Consider the following 19767-nt stretch of genomic DNA (forward strand, 5'->3'; position numbering starts at 1 on the left):
GGATGGAATACCTTCGTTGGTCAATTTTGGGTCACCTGCCCTGTCCGCTCCCCCCTGCAGCTGCGACCCCCCTTCGACTCTTCACTCGTAAGCAGTGAGGAATTCAGCAGTGACCTTGGTTTCTCTAAGAACAAGTACAGGAAGAGCCTTTCTGCACAACATCCCTACCGGTGCCTCAGTGATAACTACAAACGTCGAGCGTTATCAGTCCTGGAAGCAGACACTGTCTGCAAAACATGCAGTTAGTTTCAGAAAATGCAGTTACTTAGAGGAGACTTAGCTGAAAGTAAAAATCACTGAAAAGAAAATTGGCCTGGTTTAGGCCAAACCAGGACACATATAAAGATTATCAGCTTGGTTATGGAAAAAAGCTGTTCTCACACACAAATAGATGTTTACCTGGAAGTATGATAGGCTTGTATGACTATAAGTATAATAGTTTTTAAAAACCTCACAGAAGTTCAATAAAACTGATTTCGGTGACAAGATGAAGTAATTTCTTAAATCTCTCTCGTTAGTCTCTGATTTCTCTATGCATACTGTTCTGAGCTGTGACTATATTCTGATTTTTCTAATCCTGAGTTTATGTGACTCAGGCCAGGACTCTCTGTTCAATTCTACCGTTTGGGCAGACTTCTTCAATGAGAAGCAGCTGTTTGAGACCAGTGGAATCAGCCAAGCTTCTTGCTGAATTTGGGGAAAGTTAGCCAAATCCATCAGTACTTATTGTCACTACTGCATTTATTTAGTGAAGATTATCTGACTTCAGTGGAGATGTGACCTAAATAAAAATTAATGTATTTCATCCAGTGAGTATAGTTTCTAGGTTTACAGAGACAGATACCCAAATGTACATGACAGTCCAGAACTTTTCAAAGTGTGATCCAAAATCCACTGATTGCTGCTGGGAACATGAACATGATTTCAGTGATATTTGTATCTGACCATTCTCCCTGTCCTTTCTGCAGTCACCTCTCAAGATACCAAAATAACAATGCAGACCCAAAATGATCACAGACTTAGCTCGTGGTATTGTGTAAAAATAGTTTATTCATACTTGCCTGTAAAGCATCAAGCTCATTATTGGTTATCAGTAAACGATGAATGGTAATGACAAAGGTTAACAACATTCACAAATATTTTTTGCATTAAATTGTTCCCTGAAATATATTTTAAAGATATTGGTGACTATTTGTTTGTCTCCATAGTAGTAATTAATTCACACAATTTTTTTATCTTCAGGACATCTTTAATGAGTTCTTCTAATTTTGTCCCTTGCAGACTTCACAGAAGCTAGAAATTGCTTCAGCTTTTTGAGAAATCACTTAATTATTAAAAAGTTTTGTTTGCAGTCCAAATGAAATGATGGTTTCAAACAAGGTCACATCAGTTCTTGGAGAAACTGCATGATCTGTGTAAATTTAATGACTGCAGTACATGCTAATAAACTGCTCAGCATCATGTAGGCTTTATTTTTTTATTAGATTAAGCTTCCACAACATGAAAAGAACACTCAGTGATTAAAGAGATAAAAAGAAACACTTTTAATGAAGAAGTGTTATATCATTTTATAATGAAGTATAAATTAATATTCAAGAGAGGGATCAGCTTCAGAGTTGTAATTGTTTTGATTAAATATGCAAATTCAAATATGTTTAAATGCAATTGAAAAGGATTTACTAAAGGATGTAGATTTAAAAATAAAACTAAATAGAAATGGAGACCCTTTGTCTAGTGAAACAGATTTTCCATATGTGAATGGAATTTGTGCTAAAAAAAATTAATGACCAGATTGGTTTAGACATTGCTAAGTCACCCGTCTCTGCGGCATGCTGAAGGCTGTGTGAATGCTGTCACTACTGCCCCTGTTTGGGTGGGAAGGAGTGAGCGATGATACACTAGTGGTATTAGGGCTTGCACTTTTGCAAAATGCTTAAGGAAGCCATTTGGTCTGTTACTGCTACTGTAGCTACCCCACTTGTGCCATCCCACAATATGAGGAAAAACTTCTTTACGGTGAGGGTGACCGAACACTGGAACAGGCTGCCCAGAGAGGTTGTGGAGTCTCCTTCTCTGGAGACATTCAAAACCCGCCTGCACGTGTTCCTGTGTGATATGGTCTAGGCAATCCTGCCCCGGCAGGGGGATTGGACTAGATGATCTTTCAAGGTCCCTTCCAATCCCTAACATTCTGTGATTCTGTGATTCTGTGTGATTCTGTGACTGCCCAGTACTTTGGTCCTTTACTCCTTTAACAGAGTGGAAGTTGCGAGTTTAAACATGGTGTAACGGAAAGTAGCAGTCAGTTGCCGAGGGGAGCTACTTGGGAGCAGCAGATCTCGGCACACAGAGGGTTTTCCTGAGGCGGGGAGATGCCAGGGGAGCAGAGAGACCTGCCAGGAGCCGGCAGCTCTCACAGGAGACAATGCTGGCCTGGGCATTGGCAGAGCAACTACGGCCACCCCACACCTACAAAAAGCAGCTTGGAGAGCGCTAGCTATCCTCCCCCTGCCAGGTTGAAGGCAGTAGCTTAAAGGAAAGGAGTGAATGGAGGCAAGTCCATGCTTGGGGCGCTAGGCAAACCCCCTCCTTGCCCACCATGCCTGCCCGGCTGCCTCTGTGCAACAGGTATGAGGCTCTGGATGTGGAAGGCTAGTCAATGGATGGTGTGGATGATGGTCCATCTACACCAGAGGTGTTGCCAAGGTCAGAAAGGCCCATCCCCTGTATTACAGCCACCTCCATGAGGAAGAAAAGATGGGTTATATTTGTAGGTGACTCCCTTCTGAAGGGAAGCCACCATGCTGCTAGAAAGCTATGACCTAGTTGCCATTACTGAAACTTGGTGGGATGAATACCATGACTGGAGTGCAGCTATTGATGGCTACAAGCTGTTCAGAAGGGACAGATGAGGAAGGAGGGGTGGAGGCATTGCCCTCTACATCAAGAAATGGAGAGTGTGAAGAGCTGTCTCTGAAGAATAGCCACAGGCAGGTTGAAAGTTTATGGGTAAGAATTAGAGACAAGGCAACAAAGGGAACCTTGTGGTTGGTGTGTACCACAGGCTGCCTGATCAAGGGGAACCTATTGACAAAGCCTTCTTACTCCAGCTACAGGAGACATCCATCTCACAGGCTCTTGTCCTGCTGGGGGGACTTCAACCACCCTGACATCTGCTGGAAAAGTAGCATGGCAAGCTGTATGCAATCCAGGAGTCTCCTGGAATGCATTGAGGATAACTTCTTAAGCCAGGTGATAGACAGCACTACCAGAGGGGATGCGATACTGGACCTGATGGTCACCAACACAAGTGAGCTAATTGGTGATGTCAAGGTTGGAGGCAGCCTGGGCTGCAGTGATCACACAGAGGTGGAGTTTGCGGTCCTGAGGGATATGGCTCAAGCAAAGAGAAAAGTCAGGACCCTGAATTTTAGGAAAGCAAACTTCCAGCTGTTCAAGGAATTAGTCAATAGGACCCCCTGGGAAACTGCCCTCATGGACAAGGGAGCACCTCCCCTGTGACAACAGGCTGAGAGAGTTGAGGTGGTTTAGCCTGAAGAGAAGGCTCTGGGGAGACCTTATAGCAGCCTTCCAATACCTGAAGGGGGCCTACAGGAAAGCTGGAGAGGGACTTTTTACAAGGGCATGGAGTGATAGGACGAGGGGTAACGGTTTAAGCTGGAGGAGGGTAGATTAGATATTAGGAAGAAATTCTTTACTGTGAGGGTGGTGAGACACTGGAACAGGTTGCCCAGAGAAGTTGTGGCTGCCCCCTCCCTGGCAGTGTTCAAGGCCAGATTGGATGGGGCTTTGAGCAACCTGGTCTAGTGGAAAGGTGTCCCTGCCTGTGGCAGGGGGGTTGGAACTAGATGATCTTTAAGGTCCCTTCCAACCCAAACCATTCTATGATTCTGTGATTGCAGCTGATCTGTTGTGCCACTACCTGTGTTCTCTCTGCAGTTTTATGTGTCCTCTGCTTTCCTGATGCTTCCAATGTGAAGAACATGTTTTCTATTTGCTCTGAGGGACTACTTTAACCTTGGTGAACATAAAAGCAGACAGATGTGGGGCCACGATTATAGCTTACATGTAAATGTACTTTTAGTGAATTATCAGTAAGTGCTTAGATCTTGGACAAATTCTCGACATGTCATAACAACTGAGGATTTAAAAGGGAGAGAGATTTCCTACCTTCCTTTTTTTTTTTTTCTAAATAGATTCTCTGTATTCATGTAATGTTCCTATCATCTCCCACTTGCTTTGCTCATTTTAGATTATAGGCTTTGCTGATCTTAGTCTTTCGGCATCATAAGTGTTAGAAGTTGCCTGGCACTGCTACTGTCCCTTTACAACTTGAATTTTTAAATGGAATTTTACTACCTTTTGCTAGTGATGAAGGAACCCTTTCTAGAAGAGGAAGCCCTCTAAGCCCTTCTTGGGGCTAAACCAGATATAGGAACCTCCTCAGGAAATTCAAGAATAAAGAGCCCTTTCTAAGGTCCTCTTGGAAGGGAGCATTGAGAACACACTGAAGTGGATTCTGAGAGCTCTATGGAAGGGAAACTCCAGTTGGTGTGTTCTTTTTCTAAAAGACTGTTTTTGTGAAGTAAACCAGCAGGACCAGAACCTCAAGAAATTCCTCCAAAGAAAAGCAAACTTCCTGCATTGCTGGGGCTCCAGCAGTCATGCTAAGTACTCCCAAAGATATGCAGTCCCTCACACTTGAAAACTTTCTAAGACCCGTTGGTACAGTTTTGCAATTGATGCTCTTACAGAATGAAATGTGAATTGCTATTTATTGTTTCACAATGATGGCAGCATATGTTATTTTTGGCAAGTGTAAATGTATGTTTAGGGATTTGGCAGGAAATTGAGACTATTGCTAGCAATTTCCACCTCTTGCTACCATAAATAAAATGTCTTCATGGGCAACAGGAAAAAGTGCTGTATTTCCTTTTAAAAATAGTTTAGGAAATTCACCAAGATTCTTCTTTGCAATTTGTACGAGCAAGTTTTTCATTAAGTATTGCTGAATGCAGCGACAGTGTGCTCAAGAGATAGAACATTTTACTTCAAACCATTCCATGTGGTTAAAAAAAGTCTTTGAAGCTCTTTTATCTTTAGACTTCCTGCTAAAGTCATGGGTGATAATTTGGAAAAGCTTCACTGATTTCAAACCTTTGTATTTATTTATAGCCATCACATAAAATAACAGTGCTGGAGAACTAGAAAGGTGCTATTCAGTATGGATGAAGTCTGAATACAGATTACTAATGAAAGCAAAAAAATAGCTGTGAAATTCACGGGGGAAATGTGTGAAGGTGTGAGGAATTGACCCCTCAATTACTCTTCCTATTTCTTAACTATAAAGAAAATCTCTTGTCTACAGGAATTTTATTAGATGAAGAACAGATCACTCTAAAAGGCTTCGCAACTTCCCTCTGAGCTGAGTTTTTAAGAAAATGTATTACTTAGCATTAAAATATTAATTTAAAAAACCCCTAAACATTGTATTTGACCAAAAGGTGTTGGTTCAGAGTAATTAATGAATCTCTCCTGTGCACTTTTGATGTGAGATTTATACCTTTTCAACACATCTTGACAAACCATCTGACCCTCCGCAATGGCTCTAACACAATGGTTGGAGTACCACAGATTTGTTTACACAAGTAAAGGAGGTGGGGGGAGCTGGGAGTGGTCAGATTTAAGTGGACAGCTGGTCTAAGACAAGAAAGAAAGAATGGATGGGTGTTCTTGACCTAGCTGCAAGAAATTCCTTTATTTCAAATATAATCAGGGAAGAATGAAAAAAACATAACACTTTCTGTAGCGGTCAGTTCATCATGTTACGTTGTTTAGTATTCACATATCCTGTTCAGTATAGTGTTTATTATTTAGTATATGACTAGCAAAGCCCTTCATTCCTTGGCTGGGGATTTTGCACATGTTTGGGAAAGTTGGGAATCCAGAATCCCTTGAGATTCTAGGAGTTTCATGGCATTGAAAATCCCACTGTAATGCCTCCTGCCATTTTGTTTCTTTGCAACTGGCTGCTCCCTAAGTGCAATGAAATGTTTGGAGAAAAGAGCTTTCTCACCATACTGTAATCCCCTGGGCAAAGAACACTTGTGGGAGAGAAAGGTACTATGGCTTGTCCTAGATGTGACCATCTGAGCAACACAGGATTGTGCTTTCTGCACTTATAAAGTATTGCATCTGCTGTCACTCTGCGAGTGCTCTGCAAGGCTTCGTAGCCTACATCTGGGGTAGTGCTACTTGTTTAGTGCTGTAACTGCGGACTCTGCACACTCTGTAACTTATGATTTCCATATCTTCAGATCACATGTGTTTCTCATGTCTTCCTCTTTAAAAAATCATTAATTAAAGAACTTTTATTAGTCTTGCTATATGGAAACTATTGGCATATATCTCTAGTCCAGTTTTGGTGTGTGCTAATCACATATTCATGGATTGCAGGAGATTTTTTCTTAGAAATAATAGGATATGGTTTCGAAGCTGTGTAATACAACCTGCCTGTTCTGTCAGCATCTGTATTGACAGCTCCCTCTTAGCATTAAGTTTTTAAGTGAATCCATGGTTCTTGCAGAGTAATTAATTAGTCTTTGGAAACAGAACAAACACTGACAGTGTCTGAGAGAAAGGAGTGGCCACCAGATATGATTAATTGGTGTTTATTCAGGTAGTGGGTAATTGTTATTTGCAAACTGTATTAAAGACTGTCATCTCAGGATGCTTTTTGAAAACACATATGACTTCATTATAAAGTCAAATTAGATTTTACTGATTACTGAATCAGTACTAAAATTATAGATGAGTCCACTCTTCAATTTTTCAGACCCTAGAAATTTACTTGGAAATTCAGCTTATTATAGACCATGAGTTTTTGGCTCAGCTTGTTGTCGAGATGGCATTCAGATATAACTCTGAAAATCCCACAAAAGATTTGGTGTTCATGTGTTGGACTTGGATTGAGGCCATCCCTTGTTAAAATGAGCAAAGGCTGGGCAGAGGAGGCAGCACATACGATACGTGAATTGTCTTGTCCTAGGCTAAGTTATGACCATCTCTACATCTTCCTTGTCTTTTATGATACTAATTTAAACAGTGTACAGTGAGTAACTCTGAAACAATTTATAGCTGATGTCAATGTTGTACTGAGAAATGGCTTGGATTGAAAGCAGGCATTGTGTGAGCAAAGCCTGATGCTACTTCACATTTAATCTTTATTAAGAAATGTAGCTGAAACATTCAGAATTAAATGTTTGAGAAACTATTATTTTTGTTAGACCATTAAACTGGATTGCCCACTTCATATGATATTTAGAAAGACAGGATGCAAATGCTGTTTCCAGATTATTTATTCTTGTGCCAGATCAATTGCCCATTTATTTTTAAATATTTACAATCATCTCAGTTTTGCTGTGATGTTGGTAATTCTTATGTTTATCTACTCATACAATTTTCCAAGTTCTGGACACAGAGACATACTGAAGTCTTTTCAGCTCCCTTCTCAACTGTACAGTAGATTTGTGGGATAACTCATCTTCCAGAGAGCTGTGAAAACCAAGGCTCTATCTCTTCTCCCAGCATATGCTGACTGCAATTAGGCCCCAGTTCAGAAAAGGCTTTGTAAACATTCTGAATCCATGCCACATTTTGTGGTCTCAGGAGCTGCCAAATGCCTGAATGCTGTATTCAAGCCAGATGTCCAAATATATAAAATGAATGACTGAACAAAGTGCCTCCTTAGTAGAGCATACGCCTATAGGATGGACAGACCTGAGGGGTCTGAGATCAGCTCCAGCACATGGTGTTCTGCCAGCCCACATCCCTAGCCCATAGGAGGGAGACCAGAATATACTTTCTCCTGGATGAGCTGTACGAGGAAGGTACTTGTTCAGCAGGATCAAACAGTTTGACTACATCTGGGTTTTCACCTGAGCAGCATCTACTCAACCATTATGAATGGGCTGCCTTGATCTTGTTAGGAAGTTTACGTAACGCAAGATGCACAGAAAAAGAGCTTCTATGTAACATAATTCAAGCACTTCATTGACTGTTAAGGCTGTGTCCTGGTTTGGCCCAAACCAGGCCAATTAGTCTTAAAGAAACCAAGGTCACTGCTAAATTCCTCACTGCTTATGAGTGAAGAGCCGAAGGGGGCTCGCACCTGCAGGGAGGAGCAGACAGGGCAGGTGACCCAAGATTGACCAATGAGGTATTCCATCCCATACATGTCATTCTCACTTTCCTATTTATCACTAACCCACTGCCTCCTGGAGGTGGGGCCCAGGAGGGAGGGGCCCTCCTGTCTTCCACTGATTGGTACCAGCTTTGCCAATTTTCCAGTTAAAAGCCTGCAGGTGTGATGGCAGAGAGAGCTACTGCCTTTTCCCCCTCTGCCTGTGCTGGGGGGAGCAACTCTGCCTGAGGAGGATTTCCAAGCTCTCGGTCTTGGTTTTGTATATATTTGTATATATTTGATTATTCCAATATTATTATTACACTCTTTTTCATTATTATAGTTTATTAAAACTGTTTTAATTTCCAACCCATAAGTCTCTCTCCCTTTTCCCTTTCCCTTAGGGTGGGGGGGGAGAGGGTTAACAGAGAGCGTCTGCCACCAGGTTAATAGCTGGCCCAGCTTTAAACCGTGACAGGCTGCCAAAGTGGTTTTATCTTTTGTTGAAAGTGGAAACAGAGAAAATCAGAAATGAAAGCAATACTCATGATTAACATTATGGACATCAGCTCAACTGTGGTAGCAGGCAAAACTGAAACACACTTGAGCAGGTACAGCAACCTACATTATACATGTGTTATAATTTACAAGAGTAGTGTGTTCCACACATTGCAAGTGTGTTGAAATTGTTCATAGAACATTTTCACTAGGCAGTCTTAGTCTTCATTGCTCCTTCTCAAAAGAAATAAACCTGGTCCTTTCTGAGCTGTGTTTAAAGCAAAGCATAAGATGCATTTATATTCCTAGTCTTTGTAGAACCTGAAACTTTAATGATCTTAAAAAGTTGATTGGCTTAGTTTCCCTTTTATGTAAGGCTCCCTAGTTCCGGATTCTGAATAGTGTGTGTGTGTGTGTATTGAGAAGGGCTGCGGACAATCTTAGGGAAATGCCTGCAAGGCTATCAACTTGAACCCCGATGCTACTCTATTGGATGCCCTATAAATTATTTTATTAATAATCTTGAGAATAGCTAAATTGATCCAGGAGGATTGTGATGAGAGGCTACTGATAATGTAATAATTCTGTAGTAAGGTTAAGTAATAGTAATAATTCCTGGTAAGGCAAGTTAATAACTCTGTTCTCTCACAACTTTCTGAAAAAAAAAAATCTCTGTAGTCAAATAAGTCTTGAGTAGTTACTCTCGTTTGTAACAATGACAAGCATAAAAATAAGATCATTTCAGTATATTTACTAAAGGACAGCAGTGGTGTAGGGAGCTCTCACTAGCAGAATGTCTTTTTTCCTCCTAGGTATGGCAATGTGGAGGAAGTGTTGAGGTTCTACCTTGCTCCAGGATCGCCCACATTGAAAGAGCACATAAACCATACACAGAAGATCTGACTGCTCATGTCCGGAGAAACGCACTAAGGGTGGCTGAAGTCTGGATGGATGAATTTAAGAGCCATGTCTATATGGCATGGAACATACCTCAGGAGGTGAGTCACAAAGACCGGTGTTTGCAAGCTTTGGCTTTAGATCCTTTTGGGTTTGGTTCCTATGCTGAATAATTCCTTTGTCTTCAGGTTCCTTAAAAATTAATTTCTTGTCAAGTTCATCATCCTCACTGATGACTCTGCATGGAGATTTTAATCTAGTAGTTGCAGAAATGTGGAGAAAAGAAGCATCAAATCTGTATTACACATCTGACTTTGAATTTGAGTCTCTTATTTACCATCACAGACAGCTGTAATTCTGCCAGATTTGTGAGGGGAGTTCTACCAAGGGGTGAGGGGTGTTAACATCTGTTGATTCAAGTGTGGGTCTATCACTCTTGAGTAATTTCACATCAGAGTAAGGGTGGCTGGTGGATGTCATGACATATTGCAGAATCTAGCTGCAACTCCCTTTTGGCCTGCTTGTCCAGGTTTCTTTTCCATAGATGAGCAATGGTTGGTCCACTGTATTGAAAAGATAATGTTGGATGGCTAACCTGAGAGTTCCGTTTGGCATCTGGTTTTAGATGTTCTTCATTTCTGTAGTCGATGGTATTTAATCTATGAACTGGTGACTGAGAAGGGTGACTGTTGTCCTGTACCTATTCTGCAAAATATTCAGTATCCATGTAGGTTGTTTCCACCTAGAGGTTGGAAACCATGGCTGTAGTTGAATTTGAAGTTTGACTTACAGTGTGCAGTTCTCATCATTACAGCAAAAGCAAATATCCTAGACTTAATAAGTGAACTTATTCAATTTATTTTCTCTTTAATAAAATCTCTGTAAAATCTGAGTGATTTTCCAGCTGTTCAGAGAAACTGGTTTTGCTGTGATTTTTTGTTCAAAAAATAAAATGCCGAACTTCTCCTCCTTTAGTTTAATAAGGAAAAAAAGGTTAGAAACAAAAAACCAGCTAGATGTATGAATGCTGATGTTGATTCAGCTGCTTTCGATAATTTCCCTCATCTCTCATCTAGTTAAAACTAGATAATTTTGGCGAAGTGGGGAAGTCATTATCCTATTTTCAGGTTGCAGAATTAGCTATATAATGTACTATGAAAGCAACAGGAAAAAATTCCTCTGTGATCTGATATAGGGAAGGGACCTTTCTGGAAGTTAGTCTCATGTTCACAGAATCCAAGCTACCCTTTAAGTGTCCCTGTTTTGAGTAGTTGCACAGCGGTATACAAGAATAAAGACATTTCTGGAAGATCGGGTTACTTATTTTACATCAAACATCAAAACAATTTCAAATGAATTTTATTTGTGATTAACTCAATAGATTAACATTAAATAATAGAAACTGAAATTTAAGTTATTTTCCTGAAGATTGGTTGATCTTCATTGATTGATTAAGTTTCAATTTTTTGACTTACAAACATAGCATTACACAAAACTGAGGAATTCCTTTTGCTAACCAGAATATACAGTATTATACACATATTTGCATAATATTCATCCAGATATGGTGGTGGTGGTGCTTAATCTTGTGCAAAGTTGATATTTGAATGCAATTTGGAAGTCACAGAATCACAGAATGTTAGGGATTGGAAGGGACCTCGAAAGATCATCTAGTCCAATCCCCCTGCCGGGGCAGGATTGCCTAGACCATATCACACAGGAACGCGTGCAGGCGGGTTTTGAATGTCTTCAGAGAAGGAGACTCCACAACCTCTCTGGGCAGCCTGTTCCAGTGTTCAGTCACCCTCACCGTAAAGAAGTTTTTCCTCATATTTAAGTGGAACCTCCTTTGTTCCAGCTTGCTCCCATTGCCCCTTGTCCTGTCAAGGGATGTCACTGAGAAGAGCCTGGCTCCATCCTCATGACACTTGCCCTTTACATATTTATAAACATTAATGAGGTTACCCCTCAGTCTCCTCTTCTCCAAGGTAAAGAGACCCAGCTCCCTCAGCCTCTCCTCATAAGGGAGATGTTCCACTCCCTTAATCATCTTCGTGGCTCTGCGCTGGACTCTCTGTAGCAGTTCCCTGTCCTTCTTGAACTGAGGGGCCCAGAACTGGACACAATATTCCAGATGCGGCCTCACCAGGGCAGAGTAGAGGGGGAGGAGAACCTCTCTCGACCTGCTGACCACACCCCTTCTAATACACCCCAGGATGCCATTGGCCTTCTTGGCCACAAGGGCACACTGCTGGCTCATGATCATCCATCCTGCTGTCCACTAGGACCCCCAGGTCCCTTTCCCCTACGCTGGTCTCCAACAGGTCTGCCCCCAACTTGTACTGGTACATGGGGTTGTTCTTGCCCAGATTCAGGACTCTACACTTGCCCTTGTTATATTTCATTAAATTTCTCCCCGCCCAACTCTCCAGCCTGTCCAGGTCATAAAGAATACAAAGATAAGTTGTTGTTGTTATTACTTGTTAATATTTAACAAGTAATAATAACCCCATCCTGACTGTGCCAATACATCAGAAAAAAATAAGCCTGTTATAATAAATTTTAAAACTCATTTATTAAACAAAAGAAACAAATTCATTTTATTAAACAAAGGAAAAATGAATGCAGTATGTGGCTTGAACTGATTTCTTCAGGTCACAAAGTGCATCAAGATGTTTGCACAGTAAATCTCATACTGCCCAAACAGATTTGGTTCATACTTTTGAAGAGGAGTAACAAGTTTTCTTACCCCTTCAATCTCGAGTCATTTTCCCACTACAACGTACTAATCATTGCACTGAACTGCTTGAATAAATTGCAATGCAGATTATATACTCTCTTCATCTTCACAAAGGCTACTGCTGTCAAACCATAGTGCAGACTTAAAAGCTGGAAATGGCAAGTGCTAAATCAGCTTTTAATAGTGGTAGCCTCTTCTGCTGTGTACTGAGATGCCTCTGTTGTAGGGAGACATCTATTATTATGTGTATGTGTGGAACCTAGGCAAAGAACCTTCATTTGTATTTCTCACTGCTGTAGAAAACCAAATAAAACACACGTGCCCACATACTTATTTAAAATATACTGGGAAACAGCTTAGTTTTCACACATCAGGCCTATAAAGCCTGAATCTACTCATTACCTAGTAATTGCTACAGGATGTTCAGAGACAGTGTGGCACCTTTGTGACCATCAGGTTTACCTGTCAGATGGGGTCTCTGACTTACAGCTGGGTACATTCAAGTATTGTTCACCCAGCTTCCATCTTTTGCCATGTGGAAAACAGGGAAGGACTTAGAGTGTTGGGGCTCTGTTTTGTTCTGACAGCCTGGCATGTGCTCAAGCACCCCAAATCAGTTTTGTAATTTGAAGCTGTTCTAAGCATCTTTGTCTTCATTGTGGGAGGCCTGGTGCCAAGAATCGGGAGAAGAGCTCTGAAGACCTGGGACTTCCTTTTCCTTTCCCATGCTACACTTTGCAAGTACTGAACTGATGCTAGAGCAGTAGAAAACAAGAACATGTTTAAGGAAAGCTTCTGGCCTTTTAAGGGAAAGAGGAAAAACTGTAATTGAATCAGTCAGTATAAAGAAAACCTACATCATTAGTGGGAGTCCTCTTTTATACATGAAAAGGTTAGGAGCAGTGCAGTCTCTGGTTGGTATAGAAACATCAGTAGAAAGAGGGAGTATTCAGTGTAAAGAAGCAACCTAAAAAATAACCTAAAACTTGTGGGGCACTTGTAATACAGACTTCCAGTAGGCAGGGGGTAAAGAGATGGTGGATGAGAAAGGCTGGGGGTGGATTAGGTCAAATTTAGATATCAGACTGGATGGCAGTATTTGTGTTTCATCTTTTCTTGCCTCAAGATTAAATTAAAAGTTAAATACCAAAGAGGAACAATTTTCAAATCAAACCTAGCTTCAGCTTAGGCAAAAAGACATCAAGACGTCATTGTGAGAGAGGCTGCAGAGAGGACAGACAGATAGCATGGCCAAATCCTGTTACACAACTGGATAACTACAGGAGTAATTCTCTACCTGGAAGCTGATGAAATAGTGCACTGGCAATGGACTGTGTGGGTAATAGAAATGTTTTCAGTTATGACAGTCAGGACTTTCCATGAAATACGTTATTCCAAAATGTTAACCACAGGACCTTTTTTTTCCATGGAATAATTCCCAGATCTCTGAGAAGCCTCATAGTCAGATGTTTCCAAAGGTTTTACTCTTTGAGAGCTAATAATAATAAAAAGGAGTTAGACTCATTGGCAGTGTGCTGTGACTGCCCTTTCGGGATCTCTGTGGGTGGCTCTGAAGCACTGAGGGCTTCAAATGGGGATCTCGGATACCATGGTGTTTTCTGCATCGTAACTACTTAGATAAATAGATTCAGAAAAGCACTTAAAACCCAAAGGAAAGATTTTTCAAGTCCCAGAAGCAAGAGCTGTGCTTTCCATGTGTCGTGCCCTATGTTTTTGATTTTGGTCTTTTCTTTCTTTCCTCTCACCATATGGTTGGCTTTGGGGAACACACTGATTTGTTGCTGGTGATAAAGCCAGTGTGCTACTTGTGAGCTATTTGTCTTCTCCAGCTGCACAGGAGGATGTGATTACTGAGGCCCCAGATGCTGTTTCTTACCTTATACAATAAACTGTGAGGAAAAAAGCGTTGGTGCCTGCAGGGTTGCATGAGAAAGGAGCCGGGATGCACTGGACCAATTTAGTACCTGATCCCAGGAAGCCTTGTGAGTGCTGGAAGTCAAATGTCTGCGCACTGGCACCCTCCTTTTCCTTCACAGAAGTGGCAGATACACTGGGAAGTGCAAGTGCAGCCAGAGCGTTGCGTGAGCGGGATTTGTCCATGGGATCAGTTGGTTGTCTTACAGCACCCTACAGCATGTCCCTTTACCTAGTCACTTGCTAGAAAAGTCAGGAAAAAGTGATCGCTTAAGGGGTAGTTCCACATAAAGTTTTGTGAATGATGTAGGGCTTGAGGAGGTCCTCATTTTTAAGGATTAACTTGAGTTATGCCTGTTTATGCCAGACCTCAGTTTCCTACTTTTTAGTATACTTTGCTAATGTGGAAGTCAATTTTACTTTAGTTATAAAATGCTTCCATAATAAAATATACTTGTTCCAGATTAAGATTAATTCAGTGCTTTGGGAGGTAAGAAGCAGTCGTTGCTTCAGCAGCTCAGAAACCTAGGTACTTATAGCTTTTTGATGTGTAACTAAGAAAATGCAGTTCTTCCAATGTTATTTTTAAATCATATCTGGTGGCTGACAAAATCTTTGGGGTGTTTATGGCCTAGTAAAGGCTGTTGTTTAAGTAGATAGATGATAGTATTTCCCTATGAAAATGTATTTATCCTGCATTTTGTTCTGAGGCAGAAGTGGTAGAGCACAATGTGGAGCACAATGTCTCATTTTACTTCCTGTCAAATAGCAGCCATGGATTTGCACTTAGATCCCTCTCTAAAAATTTCTGCTGCGTGATTCTAATGTGATAAATTACTGATTTTTATATACAGGTACTTTATGAGAGTCACGCTTTATGATCTGCTCTTATCATTAAATAGAAATTAGGTTAGCCAGAAATGTAAAGGAGAATAAAAATCAGGGGAGAGAATATTCTGCAATTGCTTTTAACAAAAATAGCAACTTCTCTTTTTACATTACAAGAGAAATTTAATAAGTTATATTTCAGAAAGGTGAGCAGAGCTTCTGTTCCTTGCAGTGAAGCAGTAAACCTGGACTTCGGAAATGGCCAGAAAGTGACACATACTAATGATTAGGCCACAGCGGGATGCCAGCAATAAGGTTGTTTCTAGGGCAACTTGCTACTTCCTGCCAATTACTTTTGGGTTTGGAAAGTGCCAGGAATTAGAGAACAACAGTGATACTCATTGGAAGCTAGATGTAAAGCCTACTGAAGTCAACAGGAGTGTTTCCATTGACCAAAGCAGACTTTAAAAGAGACCCCGCCATAGTGACCTGTATCATATTTAATTGGTGCATTTATGGAGTGTGTGTGGATAACAGACTCACTGCGCAACCCAGAGCTGCTAATTATATGTCATAATCATCTTTGCAATGAGGGAGACTCTGAATAAGTAGTTTACACAGAAGTGTATCACTGATGTCTTTTCTGCTTTTTCTGTCCTTTATGTGCAGGACTCCGGAATTGATATTGGCGATATTTCTGAGAGGAAGGCCTTGAGGAAAAAGCTCCAGTGCAAGACCTTTAGGTGGTATCTTGTCAGCGTGTATCCAGAAATGAGAATGTATTCAGATACTGTCGCCTATGGGGTGGTAAGGATCTTGTTTATGTTTCCTATTTTAAAAAGTTGTGAGGAAAAAGGTGTAATAGTGGAAGTAATTAATGAAGACAATGCCTGGCTCCAAGTAGAAGAAACTGATAAATTTGAAGTCACTAGTTAAAATATTTCTTATCCTGGTTAGTTTACAGAGACAGCTGCTCTGCTGCAGTTCATGTTGAGGTATTCTGCACATTATCTTCCTCCCTGCGTTTTTGTTTGTTTGTCTGTTTGTTTCATGGCTGGCATGTCACTCAGAGATATCAAGGCATGATTTTTTAGACACGTTGGAGCTGTCAGTTAGAAGGTTTGGAGCAGCAGGTGAATTAACAAAATAGGCTCAGTATTTCAACTGCAAGCTTCTTAATACTGTAGCCAGATCTTAATTTAGAACCTCAAATGCCTGTATTTTGGGATCATTATCATGATTACTTGTGTGACAGTAGTGTCCTTGTCTATGTTGAAATCACACTTGACTTGTACTGTGCTAATTAAAGCAGAGACAGTTCTTGCCCTTAGAAAACCATTAACAGAAACAGAGAGGGCAGGTGTGCATGACATGGAAGATGAGCATAGTAAGTCAGTGCAGGCCCATAATAAGGTAGTAGACCTAGGACATCCCTTTCACATTCTCTATCCAGTGTCACATTCACAAAAATGGATTCCTGTGAATTAAATTTGCCTTTTTGCTGACAGCGGCGGCAGCAGCGACAGCGACTTGAGGTTAGTGCGGGGGCGAGGGCGACATCGGGCTGTAACCGGGCGGTTTTCGTACTCTTGACCCCCCTGGAGCAGCAGCCCCGAGCTGCTTCCCCCCCACCCCAGACCCGGAGGTTCCCGGCAACGAATCAGGAGAGGAGGGGGCGTAGCCGAAGGCACCGCGGGCGATTTAAACGCACCACCCCCTGTTAATTGGGGGTGGTGATTGATTGGGTGATAAAAAGCCTCCTGGAGGACAGGGACTAGTCCCTGCCCAGGGGGTAGAGGGAGAGTCAGCAGTGCCTGTGTGAGTCAGCAGTGACTGGGTGTGTCCCAGGGCAGGAGAGGCCGCAGCAGTTTGCAGCTTGTTGGGGAGGGCACTGACTCCCTCCCAGTGCACAAGGCGAGGAAGGTGCCAAGGAGCTGTGATCCAGGGGTGTCACCAACACGTATTTCCCAGCTCAGTGAAAGAACAATGGTATCTACCCGGCGGAAGAAGACCAAAATGGATGTGGGAACCCAGACAGCTCCCACGGAAGGAGGCGATGGTGCAGGTTGCCGGCTGCAGGGAATGCTACAGCGTCTCTGTGGTGTCAGGGGGCTGTGTGCGCTGTGAGCAGGTAGATGATCTGCTCGGCCGAGCGGCACAGCTGCAAAGCCAGGTTGAAAGGCTTCAAGCTGAAGTAGAAAGGCTTAGGAGCATTCGGGAGGCTGAAATGGAGATAGACTGGTGGAGCCAGGCTTTGCCCTCCCTGCAACAAAAATGGGAGCACCTGCCGGAGAGCTCCCAGGATCGAGGGACCCCTGTACTCTGCCCCTCTCAGGTGGAAAACAATAACTTAGAGGAGAGGAGTGAGTGGAGGCAAGTCTATGGCCGTGGCAAAAGGCGAGTGCCCTCCTTGCTACTTTGCCTCCACAGGTGCCTCTGAGCAATAGATATGAAGCCCTAGTGGAATACAGCCGGTCCAATGGGGATGTGGTGGAGAGGCAACCTATATCAGAGGTCCCACCACAGTCAGAAGAACCTGACAGGCGTATAGCTACCTCCTCCACAAGGAAGAAGAGAAGAGTTTTAGTGGTTGGAGACTCCTTCCTAAAGGGATCTGAGGGCCCAATTTGCAGAGCTGACCCCCATCACAGGGAGGTTTGCAGCCTGCCTGGAGCCCGAATCAGGGATATCACCAGGCAACTCCCCAACCTGGTGAAGGCCACAAACTACTACCCCCTGCTGATCTTCCAGACAGGTGGGGAAGAAGCTGCATCCCATAGTCTGAGGGGGATGAAGAAAGACTACAAGGCCCTAGGACGGTTGGTGAAAGAGTCTGGGGCACAAGTTGTTTTCTCCTCCCTCCTTCCATTTTCAGGTGATGACGTAGGATGGAATAGTAGGATTCTCTCTATTAATGCCTGGCTACGAGACTGGTGCTACAGGCAGGGCTTTGGGTTCTTTGATAATGGCTGGTTTTATAAGACACCAGGCGTGACGGTAATACATGGGAAAGGTTTATGTCGTAGGGGCAAAAGGGTTCTGGGACAGGAATTAGCAGGGCTCATTCGGAGAGCTTTAAACTAGATTCGAAGGGGGATGGGGTAGTAGCTGGGCTTGCACCACTGGGGCAATGCTCTAGTGTTGAGGTAGACCAGGAGGGGCCCCCCATCCCCCTGGGGTGAAATCGGTGTGCTCAGCTCGCTCTCTGAAATGCCTGTACACCAATGCGCGCAGCATGAGGAATAAACAGGAGGAGTTGGAAATCCGTGTTCGGTCGGGGGGCTATGATTTAGTGGCAATCACAGAGACTTGGTGGGACGCCTCACATGACTGGAATGTGGTCATGGATGGCTATGTCCTGTTCAGGAAAGACAGGCCACTAAGGAGAGGTGGTGGAGTTGCTCTTTATGTGAGTGTGCAGCTAGAATGTATTGAGTTCTGTCCAGAGGCGGATCAGGAGCGAGTTGAGAGTTTGTGGGTGCGAATTAAGGGGCAGGCTGGCAGGGGTGATACTGTTGTGGGTGTCTATTACAGGCCACTGGATCAGGATGAGGACGGTGATGAGGCCTTCTACAGGCAGCTGAGAGCAGTCTCGCAATTACAGGGCCTGGTTGTCATGGGGGATTTCAACTACCCTGATATTTGCTGAGAGGCCTACTCAGCCAGCCATCCTCAGTCCAGGAGGTTCCTCCAGTGCATTGATGATAACTTTCTGATGCAAATGGTGGATGAGCCAACTAGGAGAGGAGTGCTGCTGGATCTTATCCTCACTAACAAGGAGGGTCTGGTTGAAGAGGTGAAGGTTGAGGGCAGCCTTGGTTGTAGCGACCATGAGATGGTAGAGTTCAGGATCTCATGTGGCAGGACCAGAATAGCTAGCAGAATCACAACCCTGAACTTCAGGAGGGCCAACTTTGGCCTTTTCAAGCAATTGCTAGGGGAAATCCCATGGGACAGGGTACTAGAAGGTAAGGGGGCCCAAGACAGTTGGTTAGCATTCAAGGACTGCTTCTTCCGAGCTCAAGATCAGAGCATCCCAACAAGTAGGAAGTCAAGGAAGGGTACCAGGAGACCTGCATGGTTAAACAGGGAACTGCTGGGCAAACTCAAGTGGAAGAAGAGGGTGTACAGATCATGGAAGGAGGGGCTGGCTACTTGGGAGGAATATAAGACTGTTGTCAGAGCATGTAGGGAGGCAACTAGGAAAGCTAAGGCCTCCTTGGAGTTAAACCTTGCAAGAGAGGTCAAGGACAACAGAAAGGGCTTCTTCAAATACATTGCGGGTAAAGCCAACACTAGAGGCAGTGTAGGCCCACTGATGAATGAGGTGGGGGCCCTGGAGACAGAGGATAAAAAGAAGGCGGAGTTACCGAATGCCTTCTTTGCCTCTGTCTATACTGCTGGAGGCTGTCCTGAGGAGCCCCGGACCCCTGAGGCCCCAGAAGAAGTCAGGATAGAGGAGGAATCTGTCTTGGTAGATGAGGGCTGGGTCAGGGACCAATTAAGCAATCTGGACGTCCATAAATCCATGGGCCCTGATGGGATGCACCCGCAGGTGCTGAGGGAGCTGGCGGAAGTCATTGCTAGGCCACTCTCTATCATCTTTGCTAAGTCGTGGGCAACGGGAGAGGTGCCTGAGGACTGGAGGAAAGCGAATGTCACTCCA

General features: G+C 43.0%; 1 protein-coding gene across 4 annotated transcripts in view; it reads left to right on the forward strand.

Annotated features, from left to right (window-relative positions):
- The window catches only part of GALNT18 (polypeptide N-acetylgalactosaminyltransferase 18), a 253855-nt gene that overhangs the window by 174005 nt on the left and 60083 nt on the right, over positions 1–19767 (forward strand). For all 4 annotated transcript variants that reach the window (XM_068399285.1, XM_068399289.1, XM_068399286.1 and 1 more), the window contains exons 8-9: positions 9514–9699; positions 15771–15908. In XM_068399285.1, coding sequence (XP_068255386.1) covers positions 9514–9699; positions 15771–15908 — 324 coding nt within the window. The remainder of the gene's footprint in view (positions 1–9513; positions 9700–15770; positions 15909–19767) is intronic.

The sequence above is a fragment of the Nyctibius grandis genome, chromosome 4, assembly GCF_013368605.1.
Source record: "Nyctibius grandis isolate bNycGra1 chromosome 4, bNycGra1.pri, whole genome shotgun sequence".
In the NCBI taxonomy this organism is placed as follows: domain Eukaryota; kingdom Metazoa; phylum Chordata; class Aves; order Nyctibiiformes; family Nyctibiidae; genus Nyctibius; species Nyctibius grandis.